We start from the raw sequence: 20,692 nt of genomic DNA, 5'->3' as shown, positions 1-20,692 counted from the left end.
GCAGCGAGCGCTTGCGCTGCGAGCGTATGATCTAGCGGAAAACAGTGGAAGACGACACAGTCGCGGGCGTAGTTGTTCGTGGACACGAAAGCAGAGTAGTACCTCGTGTTAAATCTGATTCTCAAGGTCGGCTGACACGCTTTGTACGTCACAACGCACGCAGTACGAGGAACAACGCACGCAGCACGAGAAACAACGCGCGCTGAAAGCTCTCTCGGGTGCGCCGAAGTATCCCCGGCTCCTCAACGTGACGTCACGTTGGCCGACATGGACGAGGTTTCCCTCTCCGCTGTTCTCCTCTCCTGCGGTCGCGCGCGGCGCGGGAGATTTAAACATCGCGTTTTTAATTGGTGATTGCGCCACTGTTCTGGCCAAAATCGAAAAAATAATTTCACAGACGTGATCAGCAATGACACTACTTCAAAACCCTAAAAAATTAGCTGATTCGAAAACCGCCTCAGTCTCCCTTTAAGGAAGTTAAAAAGCTTCTGCCTTTTAGCTGTCTTGACTGTATTCAAGTAAACCACAACTAAACGTAACACTCTACGGCTGCGTAAAAAAACATGGCATTTTAGTGGTAACATGGTGCGATAAGCACAGAAAGTTTCAGACTTATTTATAAGTCATGCCTTCAGGAGCAAAATGCTCGCACCAGACACTCTCAACAGCTACCGTGACCTGCTCCACATGAATAGCATTTCCACGAAGTAGCTAGAAGGTAGCGTAGGAGCGTTTAATTACGACAACCTACGCCAGAGACGGTGACCACGTTCTTCCCGGTGAAAGGAAATCAGCAGACACGTTGCAGCGTAACCTCAACTCCTTATAGTACAAGGCTCGCTATTTGCTCTCAAGTAGCGTTAAGAGACGTGCCAACCGTTTGCAAAAACGAGGCTTCCCTTGGATGCTGTGGCGGCTGCGTGCACACTGTGCGCATATTTTTTTTATTTTTTTTATTTTATACCTCGAAGGCCCCTGGTATGGGTCATTACATGAGGCATGGGCATGGCAGTTAAACAATAATGGTCTTGAAGGCGTTCTTAAAATGGATGGCGAACAGAAAGAGAATAAGACGTAAGACGTAGTGCCGAGACCCGGGATCGAACCAGGGACCTTTAGATTTTCATTTATATCTGCGATATACTAAGCAAACATAATTACTTTGCTTAATAAATGAGTGCTCATTTCATTGTGCCTGTTCTCGGCATAATCTCAATTCTATTTGTTGTACTCAATTCACTAACCATATTCCATGACTAGCAAGCTTTTAATATTTCAAAATAATCGGTCTGAAGGACTGCTTTCACCATCAGCGGACTGATACGGTAACAGGCTGAGTATCATGGCAACAACAAATGAAACTCATATCGCTTCTCTTTAACGCCTTTTGCGTTTTGCGATGAGGAATGTCGACAAATTCACGCATTCTGGGAGTTCTTACGGACAGCCCACTCAGTCTATAAGCGTTCTGGTACATTTCTTGTTTCACATATCAGTTCTACTTACCGTGCATTGTTATTTTAGTTTTCACACAGTTTATGCCTGTAACTAATGCGCCGTCTACCTTGCCAGCGTCGGCCCACTTCTAAATGCGAATTGATTTTGTCTATTCGTCATTTAAGGGCTGATTTTTTATTACAGGCATCGCTTTGCGCTTAAGTACTGTAACAATTAGAAAGACAGTGCCCGGGTACACATATGTATAAAGAGCATCCATGCCCCATCAGCGATCACGTGTCCAACTTTTACTTACTTTTATACCCACAGGTTTATAATCTCTCGCATCTGATTGGAATAATGGGGAAGAAAGGAAACGGCTACATGAAACAGGAGTTGGATGCTGGAGTGGCACAGGTAGTCCACTTCTGATACCTCTCGTAGCATTCAGTTCTCTGCCTTAAGTCATGTCCCAAGTAGCGGTTCTTTTCTTCTAGAACATGACGGACCAACTGGCTTAAAACTTCACCCTGTTAGCATAAAGTGGATGCTATAGCTTGCGTCACCTATATAGAATTCAAACAATCCAAACATCTCTAATTTACAAACGCACTCGACCACTGGCGCACTCTCGTCACTTTGGGCAATCGCTCCTGCTTGGCATACTTATCATAAGCGCCGGCCAATCTGCCGGCGATTGATGTCGCTGGCCATGATGTCGCTGAATTTTCGTGCGCCGCATGCAAAAGCCGCAAAATGTTTTGACACATTTTGTCCCGATTTGCACGCCACCTGTCCAATGACTCGTTTACAAAACCTGTATAACAAAACGTTTATTGACCCAGACATATTTGAAAATTGTTGTTTTCATGCCTGCTTTTAAATGTTTTCAAGTGGTCATTCTGACGTATCTGACCAAGTGTGCGCTCGTTTAGGCCACTTGGCTGTTGAGGCACACTCAAATGTACATATCTATCTATATATCTATCTATCTATCTTGCAAACATCTTTCAAAATTTCCCCCTGATTTCCTTCCGTTAGCTGCAGCTCCCCCTTCAGTGTGAACAGACTGCGGGACGGAACGTAGAACTTCGTGGGCGAGCAAAGAATGGCTCCTGCCGACGAAGGCTGCTGAGCTCACCAGAGGCGGCCTCCTGCGGGTTGGGCTGCAGGTGCAGGCTGGTCAGCCGGTAGCTCATGTAGACGGAGAGCATGGCGAACGAGCAGAGCAGCAGAAGAAGGTCCCGCACCGACAGGCAGCGCCAGCACCAACGGGACTGCGCATGCGCCGGGCATGGGTGCTGCTGCCCGCCCTGCAACGGCACAGCGGAAGCAAAATGCGTTACTAATTAAGATTATTTGCAAGTTTCTTGGAAGATCTAGCTTGTACCAGCCCGCCTGTGAAAAATCAAGCACTCTCCAAGAGAGAGAGAGAGAGAGAAAAGGACGGAAAGGCAGGGAGGTTAACCAGGCGATGCCCAGTTGGCTACCCTACACTTGGGGAGGGGAACAAAGGGGAAAAAAGGAAAAGGAGCGGCAAGGAAATGAGTTTTCTAAGTGTCCAGCGACCACCACGTCACAGGGACAGAGGGCGCGCACTGAAAACTTAAAGATTATAGGCGGGAATGCAACCCCGAGTCCCTTAAGAAAGTCAGGAGCGCTTTCACCGCTTTCCGTTGTCTGGAAGGTTGAGTCCAAGGCCCCAGAACGTTAGACTCTGTTAAAGGACGCGAGTCCAAGCGGAGCAGAGAAACACTTAGGACACCACGCTCTCGCTCAAAACGAGGGCAGTCACAGAGGAGGTGGCTGATCGTTTCGTCACAACCGCACTGGTCACACGCAGGAGAGTCAGCCATTGTGATCAGATGGAAGAGCGTCCAATAAAAATAACGACAACATATGCGTTTATGACAAATGCTCTTAGATGTGGTAACATATGTTTTTATCGTTTTTTTTTATTCGATCGTCTTAAGGAGTGGTCGTTTTTCCACACGCTGAATGAATTTTCCTTGCGAAACGGGTTTTAATTGAACTCTGGGCTATGTTAGTAGTAGTAGTAGTACAAGACCTTTATTCGGCCATAATTTACAGGCCGAGCATGTCGACCGCCTGGGCGACCAGAAGTCGCTGTTCTTCCTCCCCTTCAGCGCCAAGCCAGTCGAGCCAGGTGGTGATGGATAAAGAAGGTGGGGGGTAGGAACGCGACTGCTGAGCAGCCGGGCAATTGAAGAGGCAATGGGCCAGGTGTTATAGCTTGTAGAAGTTTGGAGATCATACAGAGAGCGGTCCAGGATAACATATGCACCCCGTTTCAAATTACTTTCGCCCCTGGCTACTGGCTCAAGCAAATCTGGACCCGCACTATCACTAGGCATCGTCCACTGAGTAAAGTGGATTCCAAAAATAGGTTTTGACGAGAATAACACAATTGGGACACTAGAATACACCATTGCATTCAATCAGGTTCTCCAAGCATTATACGCCTCAAATTCTTTCGAGAGCTTTCTAGAGCATTTTTCGCGTTCTCTGCATGCAACCCTGTTTTGCCTCTTTCTGCCCAACATGGACCCAATTAGCCGTGTGTTTTGAACGCAGACTCATTTTACAATGTTCTTGCACGAAGGTTACTGCACTCACTGTGGGGTATGCTTAAGCGACCGTGGTTTCCATGTGGTAAAGCATCACTTCGAGTGGTATAGAGGCGCCCTTTTGAATCTATATGCTGCTTGTCACACACCGGTTCCTTTAATGAGAGCAGGCGTCACCAGGCCTGCTGGTACACCTTTCACCTGGTAGAAGCGTTCGGGAAAGGTACCATCCGGGCTTCGACTATATTTCTTTTTCACGATACAGCAAGCGGCTCTGTTGAACAGCTTTTTCACTGGCATTCTGAAATACAGACGACCTATTTTAGAAACTGAATGCAAGACCTTGTCCTCCATCAGATGCTTTCACGTGAGAACACAAGACAGACCTCTTCTACGTTCTTTAACATCATCGATTGCACGACAAGGCGCTTTATATTTACGGTGCACAGGACCGTTGCGCAGGACATCAAATACATTCAGCGAAGTAATCTTTCTGCTGGTGCTGCTGCTGTAACCGCACGAGGAATGCAGATGAATGAGCGTGTGTGTGGGCTTGTCGAGTGACACCAACTGGCGCTCTCACTTCTGCTTGCAGACAGAAGGAAATTGAAAGATAGATCCGCGGATGAAAGTAAAAATAGAAAGAAAGATGCGTGTCGCAATAAACGCTTCCGCCGAAGAGACGGCGATGGCTGCGTTGGCACTGGATACTGCCTTTTAAATCTTCCTGAAGATTTTAGCCGGCATCATTTCCCTCACTGCGAGGTGCTGCAGAATAGAGACTGGGTTAAGATATCGGCACGTGAAAAGCGTAGCATGCAAGGATTCCCGCATTTTACATTTATACATAAGCACATTTTTATAACGGAAATAGTATTAATTAGACTTTTTCAAGGTGGCATGGTTCGGACCTGAGAAGTGTAGCGGGGCACTGGAGCCATCATCCCTGAAGCTCTGACGCTCTGGAGTAGCAAACACAAGTTTACAGCTGACTTTCCAAATATCTTTACCTTCACAAATAGTTTAAGCTCCTTATCACACTTCTCAACTGAGATCTCTGCTGGCGACTTTCGACCAGCAGTACCGTCTTCTCGATTTAGTTTAATCCTTTCTTAAAAAAAAAAAAAACAACCTGCTATGAATGTATTCGAGTTATCCTGCATCACAGCAGCATCACTTTTATGTGCATCCACTGTTAAGCCACTCTGGATACTTTCCTTGTAATCGAGAGTAGCCTGATCGCATCTACCACGTCTTGCTCGAGAAAGAACCAGTAGTTAACTTTGAGCCATGGCTATGTCGGACATATTTTAAACACTTGCAAGACCGAATGATGGTCTGATAGCGTTGCACGTAAACAAGCAGAAAGCATTAACGAATGCTTCGATGCCGTAATGGCGTCAGGCAAAACTGTCTAACTTAGTTTATTTCTATTCCGGCTTCCAAGCCTGGGTGCTCCGCAGCTAATTAAATCCATTAGGCCGATTACAGCCTGGTACTTCTCTCCCACTGGCGTACGTCATGCGCAGATGTTTGATGGTAAGGCTTTCAGAATGTATGAGAGTCGTAAAACGCCTACTTCTGCTCGGCTGAGTCATTTTCTAAATAGCCCGCCCGCAAGTGAAAAACCCGAGTGGTCATCATTAAGCCTGAGAGCCATCAGCGTGGCTTAGAGCAGCGCGACGCAAGGGCTAATTTAAACCTTTTTTCTTTCACCTCTTAATGCACTCGTCGTGATCACCTTCAGTTGTTTTTGTTTTTTTTGGTATCCCATCACACATTTTTTTTTTTTTTTCGTGTCGTCTGCAGCGTATTGGTAGCGGAAAGATGACCGTCGAATGAACGTTTCATTTAAAGCATCCATTTACGGAACTTAGAGCTTTATTATTTGAAGTAAATTTTTTATTTAAAAAGTAAATCACCAATGATCAGCAACAATACTGGCTTGGAGCATTGCAGCATTAGCCTAGCGCACAACATTCCTGCAACCTTCACTTCACGTCGCGGGAAAGAAGAGTATTAGCGTCTTTAAAAGTTAGCGGCCGCGAAACTTTTGCTTATTGGTCGTGACAGCAGCTAAACCCAGGCGCAGTGCCTTACTTACAGAGCTTTCATTGCTAAGCAGCTTCAGAATTACTGTGACATAAAATCTTTTGAAATAGTTTCGCATGAGTGATGACAATTTCGTCTGAGAGCACTAACACACTGTACGGAATGGCCAACGACAGTGTTATAACATGGCAAGATATCAACGGTCCGATAACACAGCATGAAACTCCGGACGTCAGTTTATATTATGCTGCGTTCTCACGTGCGTCTTGGCATTTCAAGATTTTTTACACAGTCTACCGGTTGTCCATAGACTTTTGTCAATAAAGCCTACAGACTTTCAATAGACCAATTTTATAGGCTTGTCTGTAGACAATATAAATCCTATAGACATCATTTAGACAATATGTTTTAGTAGACTTTTATATAGAGACAGTCCACAGACTATAAATAGACAAAAGGTACTATCTATAGGAAAGCAATTGAGGCTACAAAAAGTCTGCACAAAGTCTTTAGACCATTTTTTGGGTAGGTGCGGTGGGCTGTTGACCCTTTCTTCTAGGCACAAAATTCTTAATTGTTGACGCTTAGTTATTTATTTATCGCATTCCCGTGACCTAATTAATATTTTCATTCCTCCGCGTTTTCTTTTCTTTTTAAGACCTCGTTACGCTTGCTGAGAAACAAATGGAAAAAAAAAGAACATTGATGCACAAAAACCACCAGGATGATCTTTAGCTTGGCCAAACGATGGGGCCCTCACAAACCAGCACACGTCGGGGTCATCTCGCCGGTGCTTAACTTTCACTCTCTCTCTTCCCCGGCCTTTTTCCGTAGAGAAATTTCCTTTTCATTCCACCCGCGTGCGCCTAATAATTTTGGCCCTCTAGCGCAGCGTCAGAAAAGCACGCTCAGAAGATAGAGACGAAAACGTCGAGAAACACACTGCGACGAGTAAAACGACAAAAGTCGAAAGCCAAAAAGCGAAAGTGGAGAAGCCCCCAACCACGCCCAGACACTAAAAAGTCCCTGGGTACACCGACGGGGACAGACAGGGTCGAAACCGCACTGCATCGGGTCACCAGGGGCAACCACGGCGCGTGGTCGAGGGCGCCCCGTTTATGGGTGAGGGAGAAACCGCCGTTGGCTCGAGAAGGCAGAAAGAGAAGGACTGAAGATGGTACTGGACCGCTTCTAGCACAGATACGGTCGAGTTAGCCAGTGGGAATGGTTGCGTAAGGTTGTAGGTACGGGTTCTTTCGTACGGGGGTCTCGCCATGACGAAACGAACGCGTTTAACTTTTTTTTCAATCATAAATACATCAAATGCCAGTGAAGCCCAAACAATTGTGTTTATGGGCAGTGGTGATGATGATGATAGTGATTTTTTATGGCGCAAGCACCGAGAGAGCGCCACCGCACAAGGTATTTTCGTTTGCTCAAGGTGGAATCAAAGACCCATTTCCCAAGCATTTCACCCTGATTAAGCGGAGCGCCAGGTCAGGGTAAGCTTGTACCCATTGTATCACCGCTGGGTACGCACGGCACTGGGAATCGAACCCCGGACCTCCCTCATTCGAGGCGGATGCTCAACCATGGGGCCACCGTTACAGGCAGCGCTTAGAGCGTTTATTTTGCGTGCATATTAGGCGGCGTTGAAAAGACATGGACAGAAAAAAGGCAGGCAGAGCATAATGTAGTAGCGCATACCCTGTCGGTGCTATTTCGGTCAATGTCATTTCCGTACTACTTAATACGCTTCACTCATTTACTGAGAGTTCATGATAACTTACACAGATTTTTTTTTTTTTTAAGGCAACGGAAGTCGGAATTTCCGTTGACAGGGATTTTTCATCGTGAGACGAGGGACGAAGCATTTAGAGCTTTAGTCGGAGATAATTCAAGAACGAAGCGGCAGATGCCCTTCAAAGGAGGATCTCGAGCCTATGACATCACGGCCAATTTACTTATTCCTGCTAGCCTGAAATTAGAGGGTGCACCAGATGAAACGGGATCAACCGCAGCGTCATAAAAATCGGCCGACGCTATTGGCCTTTGAGGGACATCTGCCGCTTCGTCCTTGAGTTGTATCCGACCACAGTGGAACAGTTAATGTGATAACAACAAAAGTGTCATCGGGAAGCAAAAAAAAATGTGTCGTTGGTCATAAAATTCTCCCATTGGCTGGAGGAAAGTGACGTCATTAGACCGGAAGTAACGTCACTTCCGTTAACGGCATCAACAGCTTCTCATGCTATCGCATTGCCGACACATAAGGTAATTAGGTGTCCTTGTGAATGTTTCGATTCGCTCACCACCATACACTAGGGCCATTTCTTTAACCTACACCAGCTACACCAGTGTAGCAAATGTCCAATACCTCCAATGAAGCTTCGCTACACTGGTGTAGCTGGTGTAGATTAAAGAAATGACCCTACTGTCCACTCACCCAACCACATATATGCATTTCATACCACCGGTAACCCGCCAATTTTCCTCATCCGTTCCCCCTATGAGTTGCCATGATGTCTACTGGAGCGAAATTATAGGAGCAACAAAAGAAAAACGAGAGTCTCGATCACGTCGCTCGTTTTGTTTCTTCGGAGAAATCACAGCCACAATAAACGTTTGCTGTTCATTGTGGCGCTGCACGCTGCGGCTTTGACGAATTCATTTTTGGTATTTCGCCTCATAACAAACTGCGAGCCGATATTTGCACGCTACGAGATTTCAGTATACTGTTTAGACGTTTCGTTAGAGCGCCATGATAGAAGCCTCGATGCAGCAGTGAAGTGGCGTGCGCATTGGTTATTTCTGCACACGCCGAAGACGTGCAGATACGTAATAAGGGAGTAATTACTCATTGACATCCACCCGAGCGCAGCCATACGGCTACAAAGGAAAGCTCTACAGCTTTCTCAGAAACTTCGTAGTTAAAGAAAAATTCGTCCTGGTCCGGGGTTCGAACCCAGGACCACCGCTTCACTGGAGCAGTCGCTCTACCAATTGAGCTAGCCAGGACGGCAAGCTTATGGTAGGGCGAGAGCGAATTGATCAATAACTCGAAGTGGGAACTGTGTTGGTCAAATGTTTAGGGGAATCCCCCAAGGTGGAGTAGATTTGTAGTAAGGGAGTAATTACTCATTGACATATTTATTTAATTGCGCTCGGGTGGATGTCAATGAGTAATTACTCCCTTATTACAAATCTACTCCACCTTGGGGGATTCCCCTAAACATTTGACCAAGATGCGTAATGATTCACTGAGCGCACATTCTCAACCTTAGTTTCATGAGACACAGCAAATGTTCCCCTTTATATTTAAGGGGCACAGGATCAAGATGAAAAGCTTGGCGGCCCTACAAAATGTGAGCGGAACGGCAGTAACAAAAGCAGCTCTGTCGCCGTGGTAGTGTTCTGAAGTCCAGCCATCTTAGTAGAATAGGTCAGAAGCGATTGCGTCAGGATGAGAATTAGCAGCTGATTTCTCGAGAGTTTGTTAATGCTATGACATCATCACACATCGCGATAAAGATTACTGCAGTTTTTTTTTCTCGCCGACGTTCTTACCACGTCCGGCTGCGCATGCGTTAGCAGTTCACCAGTGCATATCATCATCGTCATCATCATCATCATCTGCCTGACTACGCCCACTGCAGGGCAAAGGCCTCTCCCATATCTCTCTAATTAAAGCTGTCTTTTACTAACTGCGGCCACCGTATTCCTGCAAACTTCCTAATCTCAACTTTCTCCCACCCCCTGATACGCTCGCCTTCTCTTGGAATCCAGTCCGTTACGCTTAAGGGCCAGCGGTTATCATGCCTTCGCATTACATGCGCTGCCCAAGCCCATTTATTCCTCTTGATTTCGACTCGGATGTCATTAACTCGCCTTTGTTCCCCCATCCACTCTGCCCGCTTCAGGTCTCTTAACGTTACACTTATCATTATTCTTTCCATGACTAGCTGCGTTGTCCCCTTAACTTAAGCTGAACCCTCTTCATTAGCCTCCATGTTTCTGCCCCGTAGGTGAGTACCGGTAAGATACAGCTGTTGTATGCTTCTCTCTTGAGAGGTATTGGTAAACTGCCATTCATGATCTGAGAGAACCTGCCATTCTTATTTCCTCCACCCATTCTTATTGTTCTAGTTATTTCCCTCTAGTGATCCGGATCAGCGGCCACTACCTGCCTTAAGCAGACGTATTCCTTTACCATATACAGCACTTCGCTACCAGTGCATATAACCTCATGCTAATGCCATGTAGAGTCACAAATATATTTACAAGATGCAATTTCGCGCAAAAATATCATTGATTCGCAGTTTCGCTATCAGCTGCACTGAAAAGCATAGAAGCATGAGGGACTTGTATTCTTCGTCGTCTGGAACGAATGCCAATTCTCTGAGTATCAAGACCCTGCACATGTAGCTTTTTCCCCCGTGAAGCCATAGCGTAAACTTTTGTTCATCACTGTACGTACGCTGCAGTTTGAGGCTGTACTGTGCACCTCGAAAATAAGCATGGCCGCTATCTTGCTCGTTTTCTGAATACAGCATTGTTCAGGACACTTGCTCTTCGCCTAAATGCCCGCAACTCAGAAAAAGGACACATTTCCAGAACTCTGAGTCTCTCAATTTTTTACCAAGAGCACCAATATACGGCGTAATTGAGTGTCAAAGATGGGTTTAGCACGTAAACATTTACTAACGATCATCCAGAGAAACAAAACCGTTACCTGGTCTACGCCGGTATGAAAGGGTGAATTAAGCAAAACAAAAAAGTTCGGTGGGAAATTTAATTGCATTATATATTGGCAATGATATTGCATTAGAAGATGTTGATGTCTTTACGTCGGGCATTGTGTCGTTTCTTTCATGGTTGTGCTTGCGGATCCATACAAGTCTGTCTGCGCACAACCACACATTTTTTGGGTCATTTAGCTGGTGGTGAAATGTTTCCCCGAAGGTGTCTGGAGCTGGTGACGCGGACGCTAAGTAGATGCATCCAAACATATGGTTGTCACTTAAGTTCTGACGACGTCACGTCTGGTGATGTGAATTACGGGACCGACGACTCATTTTTTTCCCGATGAGGTTTTCATTGCGATCGCATTAAAATAACCACGCTTTACGCATAACGTAAGTTATATCACTGGGTATCCAACAATCGACTGCATCAATATGAACGCAGCCCTCAGATCAAAACATGATTTATCATAATTACCATCATCTTCATCCAGACTAAGCCCACTGCAGTACAAATTCCTCTCTCACATCTCCCTAATTAAGCATGCCCTGTGCCAGCTTCCGCCAGCTTATCCCGCAGACTTCTTATCCTTGTCCGCAGCGGCGGTGGCTCAGTGGTTACGGCGCTCGGCTGCTGACCCGAAAGACGCGGGTTCGATCCCGGCCGCGATGGTCGAATTTCGATGGAGACGAAGTTCTACAGGCCCGCGTACTGTGCTATGTCAGCAAACGTTAAAGAACCCCAGGTGGTGGAAATTTACGGGGCCCCTCACTACGGCGTCCCTCATAGCCTGTGTCGCTTTGGGACTTTAAACCCCATAAACCTAACCTATATTCGTCCGCCCACCAAACTTTACGCCGTCCTCTGCTACGCTTGCCTTCTCTTGGTATCCACTCCGTTACTCTTAACGACCATCGATTATCTTGCCTTCGCATTAAAAGCCCTGCCCAAGCCCATTTCTTCTTCCTGATTTTGACTATAACGTTATTAACCCGCGTTTGTTCTCTGCCCCACTCTATGCTCTTATACTGTCTCTTAACGTTACACCCATTATTTTCTTTTCCATAGCTCGCTGCATTGCCCTCAATTTAAGTTGAACGCTTTACGTTAGCCTTCACGTTTCTGCACCATACGTGAGTACCGGTAAGATACAGGTGCTATATACTGTCGTCTTCAGAGATAATGCTTATTCTAATTATTCACCTAAAAAAACAAAAACAGAACTCTTGGATCATCAGTTCTGCAGACAATGTCAATATTGCAGCTAGCAAAGAAAACGTCGTGCTTGCGACGGTTTTACATAATGCCAGCAAATAATATCTCATGGAACAAAGCAGAAGACGAAAAAAAAATGCACGCTGAGGTAGGAGCGCACAGAGGTCAAGGAAAGCGTGAAATAAAGCGGCAGTGGAGCTCCATTACGAACGCCCGCGGGCTCCGGTTCATGCGCGTCGAACGCGGGGTCGAGACGCGGCGGTTTTCCAGTTGAAAGCCCGCGGCGGACCCGCCGCCGTGACCACTACCACCGATCTCCCAGCAGAGGCGGCAGTTCCCCCAAGGCCCCCCCTCTCTCTTTCTCTCTGCCTCTCCTATGTCGCATTGCTTATCCTCTTCGTGATCCTCCTTCTTGTGCGTGCGACTGCTTTCGTAGTGCCCTTCACCCTTCCTCTTCCTCTCATGCACTCTCTCTCTTATTTTTTTCTAGTGATGTGAGCTGAAAGAGGGAGAGGAGAAGCCCGCCATCGATCTTTCCGGTCGGCTGGTCACATCCGTGGGGCCTGTGTGTGGTGTCCCGAGTCAGCCATGTAACTGCCCCGCTCTGTGTGTATACCTGTGCTGTCTCTAGCCGCCACCGCCCGCGGCACTGACCTGCCCGCCTGACTTCTCTCGTACAACCTTCTTCCTCCCCCGGCGCTGCCAATTTCTACGTCTCTATATTTATGGATTGCTGAGTCTCTTCGGACCACGCCTGACCACTTTACGCACTCTCTTGCCAGAAAAGTATATTAGTTTTCATTTTTGTTCTGCGTGGTTGATTCGCTAAACGTCTGCGCTTAGAAAGTGAAAACCGCGACTCGATGGAGCGAGATGTAGAGCGAAGGGAGCACGTTAAGAACCGAAATGTTTCCCCGTGCAGCTGTAGAAGAAACTTTGCAAGACTGCCCGCCGCGGTAAAGGATAGTTGCGGGAGAAAACTCGGCGTCAGTTTTAGCCTCAAAGTGTTCCTGCTAGAAGCATATTCTAAAAGATCATATTCTCTCTGTTTTGAATTCCGCTTAAGTTCACTTGTGTAAACCACAGTAAAGGACATTTAGAATTTATATTCCTCTTTTACACTGTTGGTTTTCCTAATCACAACATGAAAGGCCGCCGCGGTGGCTCAGTGGCTATGGTGTTCGGCTGCTGGCCCGAAAGACGCGGGTTCGATCCCGGCCACGGCGGTTGAATTTCTTTGGAGGAGAAATTCTAGAGGCCCGTGTACTGTGCGATGTCAGTGCACGTTAAAGAACCCCAGGTGGTCGAAATTTCCGGAGCCCTCCACTACGGCGTCTCTCATAGCCTGAGTCGCTTTGGGACGTTAAACCCCATAAAACCACAACCAAACAACATGAAAGTACAAAACGTAAGTTTTGGGAGTGAGAGGAGAAAAAAAGAGAGGACAAAGTAAGGGAAAACAACGCACTTTGAAAGAACACAATGCGGAGCAGCAATATGTGCAATATAAACATTTTCCGCCCACTTTTAATGCCTGTTATCCATGTTTTCTACATTTAATAATTTTGCTTTAAAATATTACTTTAGTTTGATAGGTCTCGCAGCACTGGCGTTGAATAATCTGAAAAAACTGAAAGCATGAAGCTGGAGCGTGGATTCAACCCCGCAGGTCATAAGCTGCCTTGACAGTCTGCAGTAAATTAATAAAGAAATGACCGTTATAAGCTAGCCGCTAGTCAGTGTATTTGTTGTAACGTCCGCTTCTGTCCAGATATCGAAATCCTCGGATAGCACAATCGGGATCTGCACTGTTGAATCAGCGTCGTAACACCGTGGTTCTAAATTCAGCCTCTGAGGTTCTGAGTTTCCATGACTCTCCGACAATATATCACAATGCCGTTCGTGGGGAGAATAAAAACGAGCCTATTTTGTAGTATGGTTATTTATCAGCGGTGATAAGGGGAATGCACCGGTTCGAAGTATTCCGAGATAAACTCGGGATTTTTGTTCGTCTTAGTAATACTGAGAAAGCATTACTACGTCTACATGCGTTAGCGAAATGACAGTTCTCTCGAACTTAATGCTTGCTTGCGTACGAGTGAGTTCGCAAGCCTACCGTTGCGGTAGCCGTCGTATTCGGTGACAGGACAAGAAGGTAAGAAACAGATCGGTGATAGAACCGAGAGGACCTCGCTACGCTGGTTTTGCTCCCGTTGGCTTTTCTGACATTTTTCCTCGGTTGAAAATTAAAAAAATATATATTACTACGAATTCCTCATGCCTACCCGGTTTTTAAGTGGAAAAGGTGAGCGTATTTACAGTTCTATAGTGTTGCAGTGAACATTTGTAACCATTTCACTTTCTGAGAATTCCTGCTCATATGCCCTCTTTGGGTAGACAAACTGGACCCCTTTACGTTATACATGCAGTCCTTACTCTCTTTCAGCCCTCAGTGTTTATTCACTGCACCGCTAATTCTGTCGTTTCCGAGCATAGATGAGTACCTACACAGCTTTCAAGTACACCGCAACGTTGCCTTTTTCACTCTCATTCTCTCCCCCAGAGGACTGGGCGTCACAGAATGGGGCGTCAGTGAAGACAGAGAGCAGGCTGCATGACATTTTTCATTATCGCATGGCGCACTTCCATAGAACTTGTTCTTAAGCTTCTTGCTGCTGAATGTCAATGGTAAAGGTAACGATGAATCGGAGGAAACACTGAGAACAAAAGGAATGAGACGAAGGTCCGGTGTTCTGCGTAGATTTATTCCTTTTCCGCCAATTCGATTTTGACAACGCAACTGTAAGCATGCTTCTTGTGGGCAAGGACAGCGTGGATAGCCGAGCAGCATTGTCGGCTGTATTGTGCAGGGGCTTCGTTCAGTTGACGCAATGGCTCTCTGGTACGCAGCCGGTTGAGTGCGGCAGGAATCCGGTTTTGCACGCGCAGCCGGCTCGAACACACGCCTGATGACAGAACAGGACCGGTCCTGTGGAGTTGCACGAGCGCGGACAGTTGGACAGGCACAGCCTGTACTCCTCGTTGGGCCCGCATCCCTGTGCGCACACCTGGCGTGTCACGCAGCGCCCTCCCTCGGTTTGCCTAGAAAGTAAACGACACAGGGGCCAGCCAAAAAATGAAGGTCTTTCTCGCGGACCAAAGAGAAGGGGAGGTCAGCTGTCACACAAAAACAATGTGCCAGAAACACTAATTCAGAGTCCATTGTTTGAGTCCTGTAAATGCCGTTGCCTTAGTATATGCTGTCAGTGCCTCGCTTGAGGTGGAATCATAGGCTGAAGTATGGTCCGTCCTGAGTTTGTACCGCGTCGCTTTCTATAGCGCACACTGAACTTCCTGTAAGAATATCGCCAATCGCAATGCATTCGTAGTATGTTTTATGTGTGGTCGCAAAGTATGGCATGTGGACAAAAAATTGACAGGACGGTTTCCCGTGGTTAACGCGAGATTCAGCTACAGCTGTCAAGATATTTATACGTTACGATATGTTGTGGTAGAGAATATGAGAGCGACCTCACATCTGCGTAGTTCTGGGGCGCTCGTTTTAGTTATCCACACAGCCGATTTTTGTCTAAGTATGCACTCCAGTGCGCCTCTCTAGACGCTCAGCGCCGCCGGTGACCCTCTCCTCGGGCGGCGCGTTTCGCAGCAGCTGCCGGAGATGGAACGAGCTGCATTCCTACGCTCTCGCCGCACTTGATTTCTCCTCCTTCCACGGTAGCCCCGTTCCGGATGGCTACCGTGATACGCCTTCCTACACTCTCGCTACAACGTACTCCTCTCGCCGTGCCCTCCTTCCACGGCAACCCTCCTTGTCCCTCCAGGGTAACTACCCTCCGGTTGTTTCCCATGGAAACCACGTACCAGTTGCACCTTCTGACGCTCTCGCCATACTCTCCTCCTTCCGCAGTAATCATCCGGTTGGAGATCTTTCCGCTCTCGCCACACCCTCCTTCTTCCTTCTGCGGTAATCACCTTCCGGACTATCCTCTGGTTATGCCTTCCTCATAAAGCTTTCTTTTATGGTAACCTACCTTCTCCTTTCAGGGTAACTACTCCTCGGGAGGTTTACGTGGCAACCGCCTACCGGTTCTCGTCATACCCTCGTATTTCCAGGGAAACCATCCTCCCGATGAGGATTCATCCGCCTTTCACCATAGAGTAACATAAAAGTAAAGAGCGGACACTCGGGCCCTTTCGCGGCCGAGTTAGGCGCTTCCCCGTTTCCGCCAGATGGCACTGAACGTGCAAATAAAAAAAAAGAAAAAGAGTATGGTCTTGGCATGTCTTGGCTTCCTTCTGCGGAGTGACTGATGCGCTCATGTCACCCTGACAGAATGCACGTAGTAGGTTCACTGCCGCTTGCCAAGCGCACGCGATGCGTGGCATAACGCCTTTGCGGCTTGTGGGTGACGTGTTCGCCGCGGCGTCCAGGCAAGCGATCAAAGCCAAACGCTTTCGACGAGCGTTGCACGTCGAAACCTGGATAATCGTTGCGTGCTCCGTAATCGTCACGCTGGTGGCCGGCTGCTCAGCTGGGCAATGTGACACCGCCTCCTCCGCGAGAGTGGAGAACGCACAAGACGCAATGAAAGTAGAGCCTCCAAGATTCCTGTTTGGGCCTATTATCTCTGAGGCCAGTGCGTTTCCCCGGGTCCGCTAGGTGCGCTGTGCACAAAAGTCGGCCGCTGGGGCCTACGGGAGTGTCCGCTCTTTACTTCTATATTACTCTATGCTTTCACTGTAACCACCCTCCAGATGACTCCAGTGGTAACCGCCCACCGGTTGCGCATTTCTGCGCTCATGTGATACTTTCCTCATCGCAGGGTAAACACCTTCCGAGTGGTTCCCGTGGCAACGCTCCCACCGGTTACACCGACGACTACGACAGACCCCATACTACAGCGCGAAACCCAGGAACGGGTGCTTAGCGGCTGTCGCTGTAAAAAAAGAGCGAACGTATGTTTCTGGTACCGCATGTCGTCCAAGTTATTTTGAAGATCTACGTTTCTAATAAGTCCCTGTCTTAAGTCGACTTTCTGTACTCTTCCCTAACGTCTGTTTGGGTTCGCACCTGCAACCACGGCCCGCGGTTTCTAGCATTGCGCAGCAAACGTCACCACTAAAGAGCGTAAGGAATGCAATTAACGTTGGGGTTTCTTTGTGTTCTTAGCAGCCCCGAATTCGCTTACCTAACGAAACCAGGGTGACAGACGCATCCTGGCCGTCCAATGTTGTCGCACGAAAACGGCTCTCTGGAACTGTAGCAGGTGGCGTCACAGCGTGAAACTCTAGCTTGGAACTCCTCATTCTCACCACACTGCGGGACTGTGGATGACAGGCATAGCGTAAATGGATAGTTATGACTTTGCGAAAGCGAGAATAAAAAACAGGCATAGCCACCAGCTAGCTTCCAGTAAAAGTAGATTTACTAGTAGCCAACCTGACAAGCCTAGCGGTGGCCCTCACCTGGTATGCTTCACTCGCTTTGCTGCCGAAAATGTTGCGGGAACCAACTGTGCCTTGCCTCTATTGAGCGATTTTTCTGTTTATATACTGGCGACAGGATTAAACGTACATTAAAGACAGTGGCTAGTTCCAAACAACCGTCCACTGCGGCCTAAAGAGGAATCAGTTTAGCTATAGGAACGCCTAGCGACTGATTCGGTGCCAGCTCGCTGGCGCTGGTTGCAAGTCGCTGCAAAAACCGCGGCACTTGCAGAAGTGGTATCCATTCTTGCTCGAAGGTTAGAGATCAGCTTATCAATTGCCGCTTCTTAATACATAGAATTAAGGATATATGGAACTATTTCGCAGTCCTTTTCAAGTTCGATATATCTGGACTTGACTGTACTTGACGCCATGTCCAATATTATCGGACAAAAATTCTGAATATTGGAAAACTGTAAGGTACTGGTATATACAGAGAATTCCGTTTTTATGTGCGGAAATTTAAAAAATTCCTGTGAGCAAACTACTGGCCTAATCGGGAGCAAACTTCGCTCACGGGGTAGCATATTATGGTCTACGTTATTTGAGATGTAATTAAACGTCGGTGCTTGCCTGCATTTCCTGAAATTAAGAAGAAACTGCTGTCAACTGCGAGAAAAGCTGTCGCAGACGAGAGCTATACGCGAGCCGAACAGCTGGTTTGACGCGTTTGCCTCGCCTTCCGGCAGATGGCGTGCCCTGTCAAACCAGCTGTTCGGCTCGCGTATAGCTCTCGTCTGCGACAGCTTTTCTCGCAGTTGACAGCAGTTTCTTCTTAATTTCAGGAAATGCAGGCAAGTACCGACGTTTAATTACATCTCAAATAACGTAGACCATAATATGCTACCCCGTGAGCGAAGTTTGCTCCCGATTAGGCCAGTAGTTTGCTCACAGGAATTTTTTAAATTCCCGCACATAAAAACGGAATTCTCTGTATATATAAGTATTGAAGGTAATATTCTATTCTTCCGATATATAGCAAAATGCTTATTTTATAGCGTTTCCATCGCTCGCATCGAGCAGTTAAGACTGCCATAGAAAACCAATGGGGAACGCTTTAGACGATAGCAAAAACGTTAATAGCAAAAAAATTCTAGCCTTCCGACGGGATATCTGTGTATATATTGGTTGTTGCAGTAAAATCTGACAATATATAAAAAAATTGCGCGCATAAGTTCTCTCCTGTTCGAAAACACTATTGCCCAGAATTTTCGGGTATGAGAAAGCTGCAAATCAGATGTAGACACTGATCGTGGCTGTGCACTAGATTAGCGGTGCCACATTTTTGAAATCATACTGGGTTTAATACAAAACTATATAGCTATCCAGTGGCTGCGCGAATGCTGTGATTTACCATGAGTTTCAACGGCACTACTAACAGACTAGCCAGTGAGTGTCAGGACTAAGTTGAAAAATAACCTATTTCCACATACGTGCCTAAGGCAGTAGAGTTGTGCCTTTTTGAGGCGTGCACACAAGAACTTTCTGACAAAGAGTCCACGCTTTCTTCGGGCAGTGGACGAATAGCGGAGCTTCAAAGTCATTGAGCCTATTATTAACCGATCATATCGACGTTTGCACCCAAATTGACACCCACTAATGTACTCAGACGTCAAGTAATTAAACAGTGTCAGAAATAAATTTGTTCAACTGCAATCAAGTCAATAGGAGGGGCACTTACCTGCGAGAACCAACGCCGGCACCAGAATGAAAGCCGCTAGAAAAATAATCCCGCATACCGAGAGCTTCATGTTGGCGTTGCAAGCAGGCGACTCGTCCAAGCTCTTGAAAAGCGGGTGTCAAAACCAATTGCAATGCGTATCCAATTGGATTGACTGCACATTTATATAAGGCGCTCGTACTTCCTCCTTATCAATCTTGCAGGGCGTTGAGGCACGTTGGGATTTCCCGCGTAACGAAACGCACTGCTTTCTTTGCGTGCAACACGAGCGCAATACTATCCTCAAAGACAGCTCGACTGTGTTGTCCTCCGCTAGCATGAACGGAGTCTTTGAAGTCGGCACACGTGCTTATTCGTTTCCAGGCGTCACGAGGTGCTTTGTTCACGCTTGCTTTTTCATTCCTGCTATCGTCGATAACAGCTGTTGTAGAAGGAAACGTGCTTGCAGGTAAGTGGTGATAAAAGCATAGGCGCTGTCTTTCTATTTTTTATCTGCGGGAAAACCCGTGAAACTCTTGTGGTTGCGTTTTTCTCCAGTAGTGCGTTGATTACGGTTATCACTCGTGGCAAGCGCATAGATACCGAGTAGCGGGAGTTGAGGTCAATGGGCCTTCTTTCGCAGGGACAGTTCTTAATTGCAAACCAGCTGCTTTTGTAGGTGTTTTGCCATCTCTTCACGGGTCACCAAGCCAAGACGGTACGATGGACGTGAGTAGTTTTGTATGGTGTAGGAACACGTTGGCTGTACGAGAATGACCGTTCATCAAAATTGATCCCAAAAAAAATGTTGGCTGTTTCCAAACACGTTGTAATTGTTTCCGACGGAACAAAAAACTCGTACGGTGAGGTTAAATGGCGTTATATGAGCTAGGGTTAGAACGCCACTGACATCGTGATTGAAATAGGTTGGACCTAAAGTAATCTCTAACAGTACGCCATACCAAAGAATAATTCATTTTAATGCGCATTCTGGATACGGATTAGTTAAACAGCTTTTGACAAAGGTGCCACTCTGAGCATCGTAAGAAGATAATGCTGACAATAAAATCTCATAAGTAATTCCTCCTAATGCCTCCCAAAAATCCCGAACAGCACTTTGTGTTAGTTTCTTTTCTTAATTTTTTTTTGTGCAGAAATATGGAATACTTTTTCTATGAAGAATAGTGTCAGCAAATTGAGTCGTCTAAATTCATAATTGGCTGGTATAATAATAAAATGATCAAAACACATTTTGGAATTAGTTTTTCTAGTTGCTTTAAGAATATCAATATCATTTGTACCGGCCGGGAATGTACCGCGTTATTTTTATCGTGAATTTCGTTGATTGCATCATTTCAGCAAATCTTAGTCTCCAAATAGACAGGAAAGGACTGTAAATCTGCGTCAAGAGGGAGATGTGTAGATAAACATCAAATTAAATGGATATCGTAGGAATACTATGTTATGTGAAATGTGAAAATATCATGTT

General features: G+C 46.6%; 2 protein-coding genes across 2 annotated transcripts in view; both read right to left on the bottom strand.

The window, feature by feature from the left end:
- LOC149359809 (cadherin-like and PC-esterase domain-containing protein 1) overlaps positions 1-20,692 on the bottom strand; it is a 212,888-nt gene that overhangs the window by 114,846 nt on the left and 77,350 nt on the right. The window contains exon 3 of the mRNA XM_089571913.1: positions 2,579-2,750. Coding sequence (XP_089428039.1) covers positions 2,579-2,750 — 172 coding nt within the window. The remainder of the gene's footprint in view (positions 1-2,578; positions 2,751-20,692) is intronic.
- Positions 14,780-19,589, bottom strand: LOC149359810 (SCO-spondin-like). The gene is made up of 3 exons (XM_089569148.1): positions 19,225-19,589; positions 17,246-17,381; positions 14,780-15,137 (listed from the first exon to the last, which is right to left on the bottom strand). Exons 1-3 carry the CDS (start codon positions 19,292-19,294, stop codon positions 14,915-14,917), a joined length of 429 nt encoding a protein of 142 aa, XP_089425274.1. The 5' UTR covers positions 19,295-19,589; the 3' UTR covers positions 14,780-14,914.

The sequence above is a fragment of the Amblyomma mixtum genome, chromosome 2 (genome assembly GCF_055824585.1).
Source record: "Amblyomma mixtum isolate Tamu chromosome 2, ASM5582458v1, whole genome shotgun sequence".
Lineage (NCBI taxonomy): Eukaryota > Metazoa > Arthropoda > Arachnida > Ixodida > Ixodidae > Amblyomma > Amblyomma mixtum.
Note: the sequence above shows the minus strand (reverse complement) of the source record. Positions and strands in the feature narration are given on the sequence as shown.

What these genes read in the sequence shown, in the direction of transcription:
- LOC149359810 (XM_089569148.1), bottom strand. Translation starts at nt 19,294, where the DNA reads ATGAAGCTCTCGGTATGCGGGATTATTTTTCTAGCGGCTTTCATTCTG. An exon ending in GCCGGCGTTGGTTCTCGCAG is followed by an intron (nt 17,382 to 19,224) that starts GTAAGTGCCCCT and finishes TGTCATCCACAG; the next exon opens with TCCCGCAGTGTGGTGAGAAT. An exon ending in TGTCACCCTGGTTTCGTTAG is followed by an intron (nt 15,138 to 17,245) that starts GTAAGCGAATTC and finishes TTTACTTTCTAG; the next exon opens with GCAAACCGAGGGAGGGCGCT.